The sequence below is a fragment of the Brachycentrus maculatus genome, unplaced genomic scaffold, assembly GCF_059751285.1.
Source record: "Brachycentrus maculatus isolate JH-2025_06_01 unplaced genomic scaffold, ASM5975128v1 h1tg000049l, whole genome shotgun sequence".
In the NCBI taxonomy this organism is placed as follows: Eukaryota; Metazoa; Arthropoda; class Insecta; order Trichoptera; family Brachycentridae; genus Brachycentrus; species Brachycentrus maculatus.
Window position 1 is genome coordinate 679,417 of NW_028280803.1, and position 20,584 is coordinate 700,000.

A 20,584-nucleotide genomic window follows, 5' to 3' on the forward strand; every position below is an offset into this window, starting at 1 on the left:
TACTAAGGTATTTGATAACGAATGCATCGAAACGCGTGTGATAATAGATTAAAAAATTTAGTGGTTTTTTTCCAGGCAACATTTTAATTAAAAAATTAAAAAATTTAAAGCTGATACATTTATTCAACTTGTAAGATAATTCGTTTTCAAATATCTAGGTATTTTCCCAAATTGCGACAACCCTTTGGAGCAGGTATTCATCCGAATAAAACAATTTAAAGACCATGAAATATTATATAAAGGTCGTGTCTCTTCTTTGATGTACATTTTTTGTTGGGACAACACAATAATTTAATTCACAATAAAACCTTTTATCGCTTTGAAAGCGTTTTTGTTAACTGTTTTAATGTTTACCTTTGACATTTAACATTGTTTAATCTTGGCAAATAACTTAATACTTATTTTATATACTCATTGTGTTAATGTACAATATTTCATATAAACGTTTGCTTATTTCATAAATGCTGGGTCACCAAAACATCACAAAGATTAAATATTTAAATATTTTTTTTGAGTTTTTATTTAGTAATTTTCTTTCTTTTCACACTTATCCGCACCCGATGGTGCATAGGGCACTGCGTCGTATTGTCGCAATTTTATCTTGGTCGTTACTTATATGAAGGCAAGGTGATCACTCCTGCGCTTCTGGGACTAATCCAGGGTTTGGACCTCACATACTAATGTAAGAGTTTCTGCTCAATAAAAGGCTTATTTTCATCTCACCAAAGGATGTCTCTAGTGAAGTTCTAGTAATTCAAGAACAAGGTTTCTAAATTGGTTCATATATATTTCAAATATATTCTCCAAATTTCCTTTTTTTCTTTTACGGTATCTTTTCATAATTTTAATTTTTATTTGTTTATTATTTTTAATTTCATTTTATAAAAAAAAAATGTTGTGAAACATATAGGACTGACTAAGTATTGCACCCACCACTTAGTCAAGCTGGAATAAAGATTTATCATTATTATATATATGCATATATATATATATATATATATATATATATATATATATATATATATATATATATATATATATATATATATATATATATATATATATATATATATATATATATATATATATATATTTATGTGTGTGTGTGTGGTTGTCAATAATAGGTAGGATTAGTGAATGTTACACGTGTGTGAAGTGATCACTTAAACCAGCCTATGACGGTCGTCAGCCCCGTAAATGCCTAGATTTCCATATTTTTCTTCATCTTTGATGAGATGTCAAAAAATATTATGAAGCAGTTGTGTTTATCGGCTCCACATGTATTTTATTATGTCCTCGTGTATTATTATGATGATTTTTTTTGGTAACTTACATAGAGCACCCAATCCTTGGGGCTGTGTGCGTTGGTCCCGCAGACGTACAGCTTCTCTCCATCTCCCAGGGGTTGGATGACCCGGATGTGGTTCCTGCACTCGAAGTGCTCCGACTTGCCCTTAGACACGCACTGCGCCACGTTGCTCGGCTCTAGCGATAGGGAGTCCCTCTGGAAAAAGAAGGATAAATTGTCGATCAGGAGGAATCATACTACAACATACTCTGTTTACTGAAGAATACAAATCGCTCACTCTTTTCAACAACGTCATAAATATATCAAAAATCGTCTATTTTCAGTTGTGCATGTTTTTGGAGTGAGCAGAAAATGTACTATATCCCAGTAAATGCGGCGTATTTTCAACTTATTATTTACCCGCTACAAGGCAGAAAGTGTTGTTTTTGCATTTTGAAGAAAAGGTGTTGTTTAATTAAAAAAAAAAATATATAATAAATATTTTTCAAATTAAAGAATATAAACACGCACACATCTATATTCGAATGGTGAAATAAGGATAGAATGCAGAACTAAAAGCAAAGAACAGTATAATCGTTAAAATTAAGAAAGGTGTTTTTGAGGCGATTTGCGTATGTGGAACGTATGAGTGAGGAAATAACGGTAAGACACATTTATGACGCGAATGTAGTTAGTATAGGAGCAGAGGTTAGTTAGGTAGTAAGATTTATTTTTATTTTTAATGACTTTATGGATAATGGTCCGCCTCCGTAGTGTAATGGTCAGCACACTCGGCTACCATTCTGGAGGTCCCAGGTTCGATTCCCAGGGGGGGTCAGATAAATGTAAGTGAATTTTTCATTGTAATATTTATTCAATATTAGGTACCCTGGACTGGTACCTGCAGCAGAGGGCTGATCACCTTTCCTTCATGTGTAAACGATCAAGATAACACTGCGTTTATATGAAGCAGTGCCCTATGCACCATTGGGGTGCGGATAAGGGTTTAATTTAATTTTTTTGTATATTATGGATAATGGAAGCAGATTGTATAATAACTGGTTTAAAATGATATCGTTAAGCCTATTAGAAAATACATACTTATAAATTGTGTTTTGTATGAATCGGGTTTTATTTCCAAGATATCTTTGAAGCTACATAACTCTTTGAATGGAAAAAGCTTGTCATGAGGTTTTATGCCTCATTATCAAAGGATTGAATCCAAGCCGATTACATTTAGCGTTATTAAAAGTCGATTGATAAATGAAGCTAGCCCAAATATACTTACGTTATAGGAACACATTATACATATTTGTAACATCAGAAAATATGATATGATTATAGATTTTTTGGGCTATTCAAATATTTGCTAGGTCTGCAAAATATTGTACAGTCTAAAAGCAAGATGTAATATACCTTTAGAAACTAAATTAAGCATTTATTTTATATTATTCTAGTTACGGCTAATGCCTTTAACAATATTAACAAAAATATGTGCAATAACAGTTAAGAAAACACTAATAAAAATTATCAATTACAAAAATCATCACTATCATACAATAGATTTAATACAATACAATAGATTTTCAAAACAATTCATCATTTGTGTCGCCTACTTTCAAAATCCTATCTTTGTCTATCTTTAGATAAAATATTATGAAATGGAGAATTTTCCCATTTTTTAAGAAAATTATTCTGTATTTAAAAAAAAAACACAAGACACAAACCGATAATGATGTCATCTCTCAGCTCTCTGATAGGCCGATATGGGTCAGAAGGCAAGTTCCATGAAAATAGCGGAATTTGAAATACAACGATGTTTTTAAGTATTTTTTAACAGGGTTTTCAAGTATACAATTATTTTAAATAATAAAACCCACAATCCGCTCACTCCTTTAAAGAACGTCATAAATCAAAAAATTGATTTTTCAGGAGAACGTTTTTAATGTTTAAAAATATAATACAATGTATTAAAAATAAATATCAAGCCACTTATTGAACTTTTTACTGTGCAACAGATCTTTTAAGTAAAAAACCAGAAGGTTTTTTCTACATTTGTAAAATATTTAGTACATTAAAAAAAATAATTAAACAATACCTTTTCTTTAAAATGCAAAAACAACACTTTCTGCCCCGTAGCGGGTAAATATTAAGTTAAAAATATGTCGCTTATGCTGGGATATAGTACATTTTCTGGGCATTCCGAAAACATGCACTACTGAAAATTAACGATTTTTGATTTATGACGTTCTCGAAAGGAGTGGGCGAATTGGCATTCCGATAGAGTATATATTTTTGAATCCCGTCTAGTGCACAAGCGCCCTTAAGATGTACCCCGATGTTACTAATCGAAAACCACTGGAATAGACTTATAAGGCTTCGTAGGGTGAGAAATGTTTTATTCTCCTAACTCAGGCATGGGGAACTTGCGGCCTTAAGGCCGCATGCGGCCTTTTGGCTATTCTAGTGCAGCCTTTTGACTGATACCAATTTAAAAAAAAAAAACAGATTACTGATGTGTAAGCGAGAAAGAATTAGTGAGCTCGCTTTGAGCACCAAGTATTCAAATGCTTTCTAACAAAAAGCAGATGCAAATTAGTCATCAAAGGTTGGTGGTTCACCAAACTTTGTAACATGAACAAGTATTTTGAATAATGTACGTACTTTTTTATGTATTAAGTATGTTTCTTATAATATATTGTGGCGACCCACAACAATCGAATGAACGAGCATAATCGAACACCCAAACCGAGCTCGCACCGAACGGGAACCAGAACGTCACATTCCGTCACCGCCCGTCCAGTGATCGACACGTCCTCCAACTGTTCTCACATTAGAATCACGCGATTATTCTTAAATATTTCTTGACTGTAATTTTCTAGAACTGAATAAATTTGTGTTAAAAGTAATCCGCTTTCATCTTGCTTCCCTTCTGTTAAATTAAGTTGGTGTTCAACTAGAACCCATAATATTATTACATTAAAACCAATATTTTTAGCTTTTCCACATTATTTTTATTTGACCAGCGACCGGGTTTCGTCGTTACCGACATCATCAGACTGGTGATGACCAGTCTGATGATGTCGGTAACGACGAAACCCGGTCGCTGGTCAAATAAAAATAAAGTGGAAAAGCTAAAAATATTGGTTTCAATCTAATAATATATTAAAAATGCAATTCCATCACGAAGTGTCAGTGGATAATATAAATCTATGTTTCTTATAGATACGCAGCTTGACGATTAACAAATTGATTTGCACTTTTAACAATTTATATTGTGAAATAATTAAAACATTTAGTTTATATGAGGGGTGTCAAAGTTTTCTTTACTGCGGCCTCATGTTGAATCAGATAAGTGAATGTGGCCTTTTGAAATTGAAAGGTTCCCCATGCCTGTCCTAACTCCTCAGTCCACTAAGTAGGCCGAGCTTAGCGAGGATTAAGATATTCGCGGGAATAACGGGAAGAGCCGGGAATTACTCCTTGGATTACACCACTGCGTCGAGTCGTCGGGGAGAGGGATTGATAACACAATAATGATTGTTTCGGAAAGATGGAGGACTTGCAGAGCAAAAGAGGAATAATGTTCTCTGAATATCGCCTTATAATTGAATCGCTCCCATCCCAAGTCCATAATTTGGTTATTGAGTGTCCAACACCCGACTCCGCCAGTGACTTGAATGCGAAACGAATTGTTTTATTGTGAAGGGGAAACATTTTCCATTCAGCGTTATCGGATTAAAAAGTTCTCTTAAACAATTACGATCTAGCATTAATTGAATTTCAAAAGAAAATACGTACATAATAAAATAATAAAGGATTGAACTATCTATACTACAATTGATAACCAGTGTTCCGCAAACTTTTTCTGTTCAAGGTACACCTGCAAAATCAGGAAATTTTAGAGGTACGCCAAAAAAAAATAAAGCTTATTTAATATTGATTTATTATTAAAATTGTGAGTCTGCTGAACTGAGCACAAATGATCAAAATTTGTAAGTTGTAAGTGTTATCTTCACAAAACTAGACGCTTTTTCCGCAGAACACCAACTACCGCGCCACACACTTTGCGGAACACTGCTGTAAACTAACAATATGTGACGTAATCATGTTTTGGCATTTTCAAACGAATGTCATTCGTTTGAAAATGCCATACCAACAAGGCGAAACAATTGTCAAAACTATAATTTTAAGGTGTTTTTAACAATAACATACAAATTAGAAGATTAAAAAAGCAGTACTCGATTTTAACATTTAATATATAAATCTATGTTATTTATTTATTGAACGGCTAATGTCTTAAATATGAATATACATATATTCAGATATAATAAATATATGTATATATATATATATATATATATATATATATATATATATATATATATATATATATATATATATATATATATATATATATATATATATATATATATATATATATATATATATATACATATATATGTATATATATATATATATATATATATATATATATATATATATATATATATATATATATATATATATATACATTTATATTTATAAAATAATAACAAATACAAATACACGTCTCCTTCACACACTATCAGCGAGCAGTAAGAGAGAGTGAAACACAACGTTTAAATTTATCCACTATAACATGGAGAAGAAATGCTGAGAAAGTACAGACTTCAAGGTGGATAACAATATATTAATAAAATTATACTTTCAAAAGCGTTGGCTAACATGTGAAGCCGCGGAATCGGAGAGAACATGGCTTAGTTTGTATTATTGTTATATGTTAAATTGAATTACCTATATCTACGTATATCATGTCACCTAATTGTTACATACAAGCTAAATTGTTTTATTAACATTTTTTATTATAGTATTACACGGCAGAGCTGTCGCAGAGGCCTTTGCGGAACACATTTTTAGAGTCGCCGGTCCATGGTACCCATGTTATATTTAGTTTTATCTGCCTGTCTTCGAATCACAAACAAGGCCATTACTTGCAATATGCACGACCAAATCCCGTTTACTGCCGACTGAAGGAATCCATCCACATCTCGGTTCATTTTCGATTTATCAAAGCGGGAAACTTGGACCGTAAACACAAATAGGTACCCACACGGCTACAAGGCGGTCACCTTGCCTCTGGAGGACGAGTCATTGTGTATTGTATGTGTGCTGTGCTCCGAGGGGGTGTGAATATTTTAGGAAGGATAAGATGACGGTCTGACACGCGAGAAGGACGAAGGACGAACTAGGATCTAGGGGATGCAACATTAAGAGGAGGACTTTAAATCACAACAAGAATACATTAATAATAACAATAGAATAATGTTTACAACATTTTGAGTGTGTCGAAATACTTGTTCACAATTTTTTTAAATAAATTATCTGGTCAAATTATACGCTTAAATAATAAAAATGAAAATGTATTTTCTGGCGTTTCTCATGTGTGTGATTAAAATCCAGGATTCGGATCTCACATACTAATATAAGAGTTTCTGCTTAATAAAGAGCTTCTTTACATCTCACCAATAGATGTCTCTAGTGAAGTTCTAGTGATTCAAGAACAAGGTTTCTAAATTGGTTAATATATATAGAACTTCCAAGAATTTGAGTAGTGTGGTTGTCAATAATGGGTAGAATTGGTGAATGTTACGCGTGTGTAAAGTGATCACTTAAACCAGCCTATGACGGTCGTCAGCTCCGTAAATGCACAGACTTCCATATTCTTCTTCATCTTTGATGAGATGTCAAAAAATAATAGAGAATAATGTGTTTACAAGCAAAATAAATGTATACGAGTACAGTAAAACCTCGATATATCGAACCTCAGAGGATAATGGAAATTAGAGGTCCAGTTGAAATAGATTTAAATAGATTAGAACTTCGGATATAACGGACACAAAATTCCAGCAAATATTATAATTTGTCCGCATCTGCAGTGCAATGGTCAGCACACTCGGCTACCGTACTGAAGGTCCCGGGTTGGATTCTCAGGGGTGAGGTAAAATAAATGAAAGTGATTTTTCACTCTAATGTAAGTAATGTAAGTGGAAAAAAGAGCAGAGGATGACCGAAAAAACATGGCACGATCAGGTATGCCAAATACTTGAAAGTGGTCAGGTAAGGAGTCGTAACAATCGGCGGGTATGTATGAGGAGATGCATGAACGTGGAAGAGGCGAAGAATGTTTGCAAAGACAGAGTGGTGTGGCGTTCTATTCTCTCTGCCTACCCCTGCGGGTAAGCGGCGTGATGGTTAGTTAGTAAGTTATTTAGTTATAATTATCGCAAAATTAATCAGAGAAATATTTATTTTCAATTAGTATGGGTGTTTGTGATCTATTCTTCACATTTACCTTCTAAATCCTTACTATCCTACCTGCAAACAAGCCTCTAATATAGGTTTTGCGGGTTATTCCTTTAAAAAAACTGTATTGGATGTCAAAATGTAAATATGAAGCATTTCATCCCTCTGTGTGTCGGCTCGGGCGGCAGTCAAGGGTGGCACGTTGCCGTGGACACCCTTAGTAAAGGGTTGACTCGCGTAATCCCTTTAACGAGCGCACAGAAGCGGTGTCATAATTTCAATTTCCTGCAGCGCCGCGCAATTTGGTGTACTTAAAAGAAAATCTACCCTTTCGGTGACGGGAATGATCAAAAGCTCTGTTTGCTCTAAAAGCTGCCCGCCTAGCCGGGACTCTCCCTTAGCGGCGGGAGGCGCTGCTATTGACAGGCTTTATTTATTGGCACGGTAAATTTACGCACGATTCCATTTAGTGCCGATTCAGTTAACGATACGTGCGTTACTCTCGACAGTCGTAAAATGATAAAATTTCACTGTTAAGAATCTGGATCGATTGGCGACCCGACCTTACATTGTGCTCACTTTTAAAATACTGCCGTAAAAATGAACTTTATTTGACAACAAACTTTTTTACAGGCGTTGTGGCGTAGTTGGGTAGGCGCTCGACTGTGAAACTGGCACCGTGGGTTCGATTTCCATCAATCGCAAAATGAATTCATGAAATATTTATTTTTAATTGGCGTTTGTGATGCTTTTTTCACATCTACCTTCCTTATTCTTACTATTCTACCTGCAGATAAGCTTCTAAAATAGAAGCCTTGCGGTTTGTTCCTTTAAAAAAAGGAAATTCTAATTAGTATCTCAACATAGATGAAAAAGTCTACTAAGATGGGAGTGTGGATGTATACGTATGTACAGGGTGGCGCAAAATTAATCACCCTATTGGAAGATGTTATCATTTTTACGGAAATAAGGAAAAATAAACGGACACATACATTTTTGTCCGTTTAATCAATTTGTTTGTATAATGCGGCTGTTAAGTTCAAGACGTAAGACGCTATTTGCAAAAATTATAGCATCTTCAGATAGGATGATTTATTTTGCGTCACCTGTATATACAATACAAATTTGGATGATTGCTTTTGCGACACGTTTAATCTGTCAAATATTCACAAATCGCACACTCCTTTCAACAACGTCATATATCAAAAATCGTAAATTTTCAGTTGTGCATGTTTTTGGAATGACCAGAAAATGTAATATTTATATATATATATATATATATATATATATATATATACATATATATATATATATATATATATATATATATATATATATATATATATATATATATATATATATATATATATATATTTATATATATAAATATATATATATATATATATATATATATATATATATATATATATATATATATATATATATATATATATATATATATATATATATATATATATATATATATATATATATATATATATATATATATATATACCAGCAAAAGCGGAATATTTTTAACTTAATATTTACCCGCTACAGGGCAGAAAGTGATGTTTTTGCATTTTGAAGAAAGGTATTTATTGTTTAATTAATTTTTTTAAATATACCAAATACTTTTCAAATGGAGAAAAAACATTCAGGTTTTACCTAAAAAGATCTGTTGCACACTAAATAGTTCAATAAGTGGCTTGATATTTATTTTTATTACATTTTATTATATTCTTAAACTTAAAAAACGATCTCCTGAAAAATCAGGTTTTTTGATATATGACGTTGTTGAAAGGAGTGAGCGAAATGTCAAACATTATTGACGTACGGCACCATTTTCAAAAATGTCAACATCTTCGGATAGTTTTATTTTTTACCAGAAGATGAAAACATCTGTGAGTTTTCGAAACTGGTCGTATATATAAATAAAACTCAATAAAATGGTATATTCAAGTGTTTAATTTGAAAAAAAAATCAACATGTAATTTCACAAAGTTAATGCAGAATAAATAAATAATACACGTGTTTAATTAAATAATAAAATAATTACCAGAAGATGTAAAAATCTGTAAATGTTCGAAACTGGTCGTATTTAAAAATAAAACTCATTAAAGTGGTATATTCAAGTGTTTAATTTTTAAAATATAATTAACATGTCATTCCACAAAGTTACTGCCGAATCAATAAATAATATAAGTGTTTAATTAAAAAAAAAAATTACCAGAAGATGAAAACATCTGTAAGTTTTCGAAACTAGTCTTATTTATAAATAAAACTCATTAAAGTGGTATATTCAAGTGTTTAATTTTTAAAATATAATTAACATGTCATTCCACAAAGTTACTGCCAAATCAATAAATAATATAAGTGTTTAATTTTTTTAAAATTATTTTTACCAGAAGATGAAAACATCTGTAAGATTTCAAAACTACTCCTATATATAAATGAAACTCAATTAAGTGGTATATTAAAGTGTTAATTAAAAAAAAAAATATTCTGATACAGTGATTAATTTTGTACCAGTCTGTAAATATATTTGTGAACAAAAATTTGGGCACGTGCCCTGCATTCCTTCGTTATATCACCATTATTTGGTGTATTATATATTGTAAGACTAAACATTGTCGTCCATTACTCACGAGAGTCCTTAAATTAGTTGGGGGAAGTATTAAATCGCCCAGTCATTGTTTATAAGTATTTGCCCTTAACATTAATAGCTGCAAACCCTTCACATGGGCATAAATTATACGAGCTTACACGGAACGTAATTCTGGGCTAAAGTTAACGTGAATACGGCGGGACTTAATGAGTACCTACCCCGGGGACTGCAGTCAGTCTAGTTATTATGTTATTATCAGAAAAAATGCATGTTTGCATACTGCACTGCTGATTAAAATGCATCGGAGTACTTTTCCAAGGTCTAAATGTGCAGTTTTAAACCTTTTATTATTCTTCTATTATTATTATGTCCGCCTGCGTGGTGCAATGGTTAGCGTGTTTAGCTACCCTGCTGGAGGTAACGGGTTTGATTCCCAGGGGGGAGGGGGTGAAAATAAATATTGCTGATTTCTTGAAAGTTTTTGTAGATACTTTGTGGCATATTTAATAAATTTTATAAAATAAAACAACTTTTTTAACCACTTTTTACTGGTATTTTTATCTCAAACTGGTTTCGACGAGAGCCTTGTCATCATCAATGTCAAATTTATGTGGCAAAATTTATCATCAGGGTTAAATTTATGTGGTAAAATCATCAGGGATAAATTTATGTGGCAAAATTATGTTAAATTTAACATAACATATTTATCATATCATAGTTAAATTTATCATATCATATTTATAATCAGGGTTAAATTTATGTCGCAAAACTATGATAAATTTATCATTATATTAAATTTATTATCAGGGTTAAATTTATGTGGCAAATGTGGCTGTTGATAGAAGCTGAAGAAGACCGAAACATGGCAAGATTAAGTATTTCAAATACTTGAAAGTGGTCAGTTCAGGAGTCGGACTAATCGGCGGGTATGTATGAAGAGATTAACACAGGAACCGTGATAATACCTTTTATGTACGACCGGCTGCTTTGATACAAAATTTACAAGATATTGATTTATTTGTTTATTTAATGAAGCAGAGGAAGACCGAGGAAGACAGAAGAAAACTTGGTTGAGTATTTTAAGAAGTGCTCAGGTTAGCAGTCGGAAAAATTCGGCGGGTATATATGAGGAGATGCGCTAATTTGAAAAAGGCGAATAATGTTGGCAAATTGTTGGGTAATATACCATATACAAAATTAAACAAGGTTCATTGGATTTGAATTCTACATTTATTTATGTATATGTCAATACGTGACGCATTTCGTCTTATTAAGACATTATCAAACACTGACTAAAAATATTTACAAAATGTTTTATTTATTTTTATTTATTTTATTTATTTAAACTTCATGTACAGAAAATAAAAAAATACATTGGCGGGCTTATTGCTAAAAAGCAATATCTTCCAACCGACCAAAGACGGACAAGTGATATTGATCAAAACGTTTGATACCATACATAGCCGTTTGCAATCAGTGGGCAGATAGTACTTGAACATTTAAAAAAACATAAATTACAAATTGACATTTAAAAAGAAACATAAATTAACAAAAGACGATAATAAGGAGGGCAAAGGAAGAAGGGAGTTTAGGGAAGGAGGTAGAGGGAGGAGGTTTGATCGACAGTTAGGATTCTAATGACAGATAGTAATGTCTCAGACGTTTTTAAAAGTTAATACATATTATTGTCTGATGTAATAGATTTTATCAAAAAACTAAAAAACAATTATTAACAATTAGACAAAAAAGTATTCTAGGATTCTAATGATAAATAGGTAGAATCAGGTAGCAAGTTTAAGAAAGAGAGGAGGGGTCAGGGGAGGAGGAGATGGACAGTTAGGGTTCTAAGGTAAGATAATGATGTTTCAGGCGTTTTTTGAAGGTTAAAATGTTCTTTTATACTAACAAAAATTGCTATTATTAAGTCTAGGAGTTCATATAATGGTGGGTATTACGGTGGGTAATGTGGATTTCTATGAATGTTAAGATAAGCAATGTAGTTAAATGTCAATGCAAATGCCAATTAAAAATGGAATTCTACTAAGTCTGCAGTTACAATAAATAATGTTGCCAAAGATTGATATGGTGTCCTATTCCCTTTGCCTACCCCTGCGGTGAAGCGACGCAATGGTCATTTAGTTAAAATACACTTATTTCTTAACTGTGAAAGTTTTTTTTTTATGGTCCCAACTAAAATAAAAAACGGCAGGAATGTTGAAATAATAATTGAAATTGGTTCAGCTGAAATGAAACGCGAAGTTTTATTGCCCGTTTTGGGGAGGAAAAATATGAAAATCCTCGAGGGATATCCGATATTTCATTCACCCGGAATCGGTCCAAATTAAAGAATTGCGGCACGATGCGGTGGGACTAATTTAATAATATAAAGAGAACTACAGCCGACTTTTTGTTCAGCCCGCCTTCATATATAATGCATCTGCCGACATCTGCTGCCTGAGAATAAATACGAGACTTCTCGCGCGGAGGATTTCATTCTATCGGGTCCTGCGTCCTTGCGAGATTGGTCTAATACATCGATAAGGAACTTGGCCAAATTTCAGAATCATATCACGTTTAAAGCGAGATTTTTACCAAGAAAGATAACGCTTTGATTTGCATATATCTTACATTGTATGCTTATATATATATATATATATATATATATATATATATATATATATATGTATATATATATATATATATATATATGTAATGCGGATAAAGGACACAATAATACAAATCTTATATATGCAGTATATAAAATAGAATATGAAAGCAAATAACAATACAAGAAAATGAAAAAAGGAATTCAATTAATAACAAAATATATATTTTTTTAATATTTTCTGCAGATACTTTGTGGCACATTTTATAAACTTAATAAAATTAAATAACCTAGTTGTAACCACTTTTTTTATAAATGGAGAAACCTACCGGTTTCGACAAGAACCTTGTCATCATCAGGGTTTATTTTAATTCAAAAACATTAAATACTCTTTCCAAAAACTTCCAAAAACTTATAAAAAACTTATAAAAATAACATTTAGGATTTTTACGGAGTGTGTGGAAGTTTTTGGTGAGAGTAGGTATTTAATGTTTTTAATGTGTTTAATGTTTTTGAATTAAAATAAACCCTGATGATGACAAGGTTCTTGTCGAAACCGGTAGGTTAAATTGTATTAATAAAAAAGTGGTTAAAAGTTATTTAATTTTATAAAGTAAAACAAAATAAATATAAAAATGCAATTAATAAACTATAATTTATATTTGAAGCAGTAACGTTGCGATTTTTCATTCCATAATTAAAATATTATTTTGTTAAAAAATCACTATAAAATATTCATAGTGATTTAAAAAACAAAGTTACATTTCAATTATTAATTACTAAACTCTTTGTTTATTTCAAAGTGTATTTTTTTTCTATTCTGGCTTTAAACAATTATATTAACATGATTTTCGAAAGAATATTTTCCTCTATGGTAAATTCAATAATCCATCATTTCGTTCTATTATATATTGTAAATACATTCCGCTAAGTAAATATTTTATCCTGCTTTGTGTAAAACCCGAAGGATTCAATGTACGCCTAAAAACAAGACAAAACGAATAAAATAATGAGTAAAATAGACAATACCTTCAATTAGTTGCCTGATGGATTCGACAACTTAATTTACCTTCGAGTCCTTTGTTCTACATAATTTCCCGGGATTTTAGAAAAAAACGGGATTTCCACATAAAGGGAATATTCACGGACACTCGCGAGAAATTCCCCGTTTGTTTTAGTGTCGAAATAAAACAAATTGTCTTCGCACCCCTTCCCCGGACCGTAAAGAATCGATCTCATTAAATTAGATCGACAAGGGTAGTATTGTTTTCAGTCGGGCTTGTTCAAATATTCACAATTTACACTTAAATTCTGGTAATTCTATTCCAACACTCGCAGAGAACGGTCTATATGCGTATCGTTTCGCTTATGTATCACGTGTGGCACTGGTAAATAGAGGCAACACGTGGATTTATATTCCTCTACTTTTGCATCAATAATGTTTGTATATACTGCTATAAATTAAATTATAAATATAAGAAACAAGTCATTAAAATATAATTTCATTAATTGATTTGGCAGTCACTTTGTGGTAAAATCTATCCATTTTTAATTAATGTTTTACCTAGTAAATACCACTTTTTATTAAAATCTACTATGACACGTGTTTCGATGCATTCCGCATCATTTTCACATTCAACATACGGTGTTTGAAAATGATTTAATAAAAAGTAATATTTACTAAGTAAAACATTTATTAAAAATGTTGAAATATAATACTAAAGTAGTAAAAAAAACAAGTGTTTTATTTATAATTTAATCATTCAGTGAATGCTTAAACAATAAATATGTATACCTACTACTATTACCATCACACCAGAGGTAGGCAGAGAGAATAGAACGTTACACAAATCTGTCTTTGCAAGCAATCTTCGCCTCTTTCATATTCATGCATCTCCTCATACATACACGCCGATTATACAGACTCCTGACCTAACTACTTTCAAGTATTTGAAATGCTAGATTGTGTTACGTTTTCCTAGGTCTTCCTCTGCTTCTGCTACCAACCACATTCAGCTCTAAAAATTATTTGATTTTCCTTTCTTCATTCTTTCGATTCACATGCCCAAACCATCTCAACACACCTTTCTTAATTTCATCGACAATACTTATTTCAGCCTTGCATTCTTTCATTTTTTCGCCATTCGAACATCTATCATTCACATTTATTGAAATAGAAAAAGTTTAAATAGAAGAACTTCATAATTCAAGTTTTTAAATATTGAAATCGATCACAGATTGTAAGAGTCTACCAATTTGGATATTTATTTTAAAAAAATCGTGACAACAGTTTCGCCTTGTTAGGAAATGATCAAACTACTGCACAGTTACTATATATAAATTATAACTAACTAACTACTAATTAACCATCACGCCGCTTCCCCGCAGGGGTAGGCAGAGAGGATAGAACGCCACACCACTCTGTCTTTGCAAACATTCTTCGCCTCTTCCACGTTCATGCATCTCCTCGTACATACCCGCCGATTGTTACTTAATTGACTCCTAACCTGACCATTTAAGTATTTGGCATACCTGATCGTGCCATATTTTTCTCGGTCTTCCTCTGCTTCTTTTCCCAATTACATTCGACTCATAAATTTGTTTTACCGTCCTTTCCTCACTCATTTGTTCTAGATGTCCAAACCATCTCAACACACCTTTCATAATTTTATCGATAATGCTTATCCCAGCTTTGCATTCCTTCCTTATTTCACTATTCGAATATCTATTTTATATATATATATATATATATATATATATATATATATATATATATATATATATATATATATATATATATATATATAAATATATATATATATATATATATATATATATGTATATTTATATATATATATATATAAATATATACACATATATATATATATATATATATATATATATATATATATATATATATATATATATATATATATATATATATATTTATATATATATATATATATAAATATATATATATATATATATATATATATGTATATATATATATATATATATATATATATATATATATAATATATACACACATATATATATATATATATATATATATATATATATATATATATATATATATATATACATATATATATATATATATATATATATATATATATATATATATATATATATATATATATATATATACATATATATATATATATATATATATATATATATATATATATATATATATATATATATATATATATATTTATATATATATGTGTGTGTGTGTGTGTGTTTTTTGAAACCAAACACGCATTGGTTTTAAAGAACAGTTTTTAATTCAAAATAAATAAAAAACTGAAATACATTAAATTAATAATAAAAAAAAATAGTTTGTAATGCTCGTGTCCGTATATAACAACTGCATATTTTATATCCAAGCTTGTGGTGTGTAACGCGTAAGTATTTTGGAAGTGGTCAAATCCAAACAACACCAGGTCCCATCCCTCTACTATAGGGAGGGTGGAATCGGGAGGGCTGGAATGGGAAACAAAGTCGAAATCGATTGATGGGTTCCCACTTCTGTTGAAGAATTACGCAGTCTGTTATTAAAGGTTTCAAAGAGATATATGGAAAGCCGGGTGTTTAGGCAGACAAAAGGGTTTTAATAATAACAAAGTGTTTTTAATTACTTTCTAACAAGCGTTATAGATAATGATTGTTTAAGACCCAATTTTGAAATGAAAATAGAAAGCCTATCATGGGATTTGTAAATATTTTATTTATTTAAAATACATATAACGTAGAAAGTGATTTAATTAAATTAATTTATTTCATTGTAAAACCTGTATACTGTAAATTGTTATTGTATCTTTTGTATGGAATGTATATAATCTATTAATTAAAAAAATAAAATAATGACAGATCTGCTCTTGCTAAGCAATTTTTTGAACTAAGTTGTAAATCCGTCACCAAATTTTCTAGAAGTACCCCGGTGTAGGCAGTGAAAGGGATAAGTATTCAGTTCAGTTAGTCAGCTAGATACGACTCCGACCCGACGCTGGCCGGTACACAGACGCCCACAACCCCGACCAGCACAGCAGACAGACACCAGTCCAGGGTAATATTCAATAAATATAAGAGTGAGAGAATCAGTTTGATTTATTTGACCCCCCCTGGGAATCGAATCCGGGACCTCCAGTACGGTAGCCGAGCGCTGACCATTACACTACGGAAGTGGACTGCCTTATTTTTACCTGCTATTAAGGTACAGGGGTCGATTTTTTTGGTGTAGCAGGGGTACGAAACCAAGTTTGCGGTGCGAAACAATTCCACTTTAATCGTTAGGCTTTTGGTTTCGGGAGAAATATTTGAATGATTTAGAGCAGTCCACCAACTGAACTGGACCACAGCGGGCGGTCGCGAACGAAAACAAACGACCTCTGCAGTTCACTTTCGGAAAATTGTTTGTTCTACCGCGACAGGGGTGGATTATGGATCTAGAATTACTCATATAGAAAAAAAATATATATATATGAATAAAAGTAACTATTTATTGTATTGTTTTTGTCCGCCTCCGAGGTATGATGGTCAGCGCGCTCGGTTACCGGTCTGAACGTCCCGGGTTCGATTCCTAGAGGGGTTAAAAAAAGTGATTTTTTTCACTTTTATATTTATCGAATATTACCCTGAACTGGTACCAGAGGCGGAGGGCTGATTACCTTTTCTTCATGTGTTAACGATCAAGGTAACACTGTGTTTATATGTCCGCCTCCGTAGTGTAATGGTCAGCACGCTCGGCTACCGTTCTGGAGGTCCCGGGTTCAATTCCCAGGGGGCTCAAATATTTATTTAAGTGATTTTTTCACTGTAATATTTATTCAATATTACCCTGGACTGGTACCTGAAGCGGACGGCTGATCACCTTTCCTTCATGTGTTAACGATCAAGATAACACTGCGTTTTGGTGCATTGGGGTGCGGTTAGGGGGTTGATATATTATATGATGCAGTGCCCTATGCACCATTGGGATGCGGATAAGGGTTTGAATGAATGAATATACTTATTTTATTTTTAGCGACATGTTTTGTTCAAATGTTTGGGTTGTTTGCTTTTTAAAAAAAATCTGTAGCTGCAATAAATCTCCAAAACTATAGACATCCGTTCATTAGGAATTCAGTTCGATAGGTGTATTCTGCAATCTCCGCAGAAACGGATTCCGTAAACTTTGTAGTTTGTAGGTACAGTAACCTCGTTGCATGTCGGGCGCTTCTGGTTCGATTCTGTGCCTGGTCTCCTTGGCGCTTGCTCCGAGTACGGCCCTGTGTTGTGGTTTACATCGCCAGCCAAAGGATAATTCAACTTCCTTTTCATATGTTACGATCAAAGGGGTTGTTTAAATCTAACCCGCATATTATATTGATTTACAAATGTATGTATGTGTATATATATATATATATATATATATATATATATATATATATATATACAAATATATATATAAATATATATATATATATATATATATATATATATATATATATATATATATATATATATATATATATACATATATATATATATATATATATATATATATATATATATATATATATATATATATATATATATATATATATATATATATATATATATATATATATATATATATATATATATATATATATATATATATATATATATATATATATATTTATATATATATGTGTGTGTGTGTGTGTGTTTTTTGAAACCAAACACGCATTGGTTTTAAAGAACAGTTTTTAATTCAAAATAAATAAAAAACTGAAATACATTAAATTAATAATAAAAAAAAATAGTTTGTAATGCTCGTGTCCGTATATAACAACTGCATATTTTATATCCAAGCTTGTGGTGTGTAACGCGTAAGTATTTTGGAAGTGGTCAAATCCAAACAACACCAGGTCCCATCCCTCTACTATAGGGAGGGTGGAATCGGGAGGGCTGGAATGGGAAACAAAGTCGAAATCGATTGATGGGTTCCCACTTCTGTTGAAGAATTACGCAGTCTGTTATTAAAGGTTTCAAAGAGATATATGGAAAGCCGGGTGTTTAGGCAGACAAAAGGGTTTTAATAATAACAAAGTGTTTTTAATTACTTTCTAACAAGCGTTATAGATAATGATTGTTTAAGACCCAATTTTGAAATGAAAATAGAAAGCCTATCATGGGATTTGTAAATATTTTATTTATTTAAAATACATATAACGTAGAAAGTGATTTAATTAAATTAATTTATTTCATTGTAAAACCTGTATACTGTAAATTGTTATTGTATCTTTTGTATGGAATGTATATAATCTATTAATTAAAAAAATAAAATAATGACAGATCTGCTCTTGCTAAGCAATTTTTTGAACTAAGTTGTAAATCCGTCACCAAATTTTCTAGAAGTACCCCGGTGTAGGCAGTGAAAGGGATAAGTATTCAGTTCAGTTAGTCAGCTAGATACGACTCCGACCCGACGCTGGCCGGTACACAGACGCCCACAACCCCGACCAGCACAGCAGACAGACACCAGTCCAGGGTAATATTCAATAAATATAAGAGTGAGAGAATCAGTTTGATTTATTTGACCCCCCCTGGGAATCGAATCCGGGACCTCCAGTACGGTAGCCGAGCGCTGACCATTACACTACGGAAGTGGACTGCCTTATTTTTACCTGCTATTAAGGTACAGGGGTCGATTTTTTTGGTGTAGCAGGGGTACGAAACCAAGTTTGCGGTGCGAAACAATTCCACTTTAATCGTTAGGCTTTTGGTTTCGGGAGAAATATTTGAATGATTTAGAGCAGTCCACCAACTGAACTGGACCACAGCGGGCGGTCGCGAACGAAAACAAACGACCTCTGCAGTTCACTTTCGGAAAATTGTTTGTTCTACCGCGACAGGGGTGGATTATGGATCTAGAATTACTCATATAGAAAAAAAATATATATATATGAATAAAAGTAACTATTTATTGTATTGTTTTTGTCCGCCTCCGAGGTATGATGGTCAGCGCGCTCGGTTACCGGTCTGAACGTCCCGGGTTCGATTCCTAGAGGGGTTAAAAAAAGTGATTTTTTTCACTTTTATATTTATCGAATATTACCCTGAACTGGTACCAGAGGCGGAGGGCTGATTACCTTTTCTTCATGTGTTAACGATCAAGGTAACACTGTGTTTATATGTCCGCCTCCGTAGTGTAATGGTCAGCACGCTCGGCTACCGTTCTGGAGGTCCCGGGTTCAATTCCCAGGGGGCTCAAATATTTATTTAAGTGATTTTTTCACTGTAATATTTATTCAATATTACCCTGGACTGGTACCTGAAGCGGACGGCTGATCACCTTTCCTTCATGTGTTAACGATCAAGATAACACTGCGTTTTGGTGCATTGGGGTGCGGTTAGGGGGTTGATATATTATATGATGCAGTGCCCTATGCACCATTGGGATGCGGATAAGGGTTTGAATGAATGAATATACTTATTTTATTTTTAGCGACATGTTTTGTTCAAATGTTTGGGTTGTTTGCTTTTTAAAAAAAATCTGTAGCTGCAATAAATCTCCAAAACTATAGACATCCGTTCATTAGGAATTCAGTTCGATAGGTGTATTCTGCAATCTCCGCAGAAACGGATTCCGTAAACTTTGTAGTTTGTAGGTACAGTAACCTCGTTGCATGTCGGGCGCTTCTGGTTCGATTCTGTGCCTGGTCTCCTTGGCGCTTGCTCCGAGTACGGCCCTGTGTTGTGGTTTACATCGCCAGCCAAAGGATAATTC

The 20,584-nt window shown here is 32.3% G+C and overlaps 1 protein-coding gene across 1 annotated transcript in view; it reads right to left on the reverse strand.

The window, feature by feature from the left end:
• Nucleotides 1-20,584, reverse strand: part of LOC148312159 (semaphorin-2A-like) — a 425,950-nt gene that overhangs the window by 24,467 nt on the left and 380,899 nt on the right. The window contains exon 4 of the mRNA XM_088277685.1: nt 1,334-1,504. Coding sequence (XP_088133811.1) covers nt 1,334-1,504 — 171 coding nt within the window. The remainder of the gene's footprint in view (nt 1-1,333; nt 1,505-20,584) is intronic.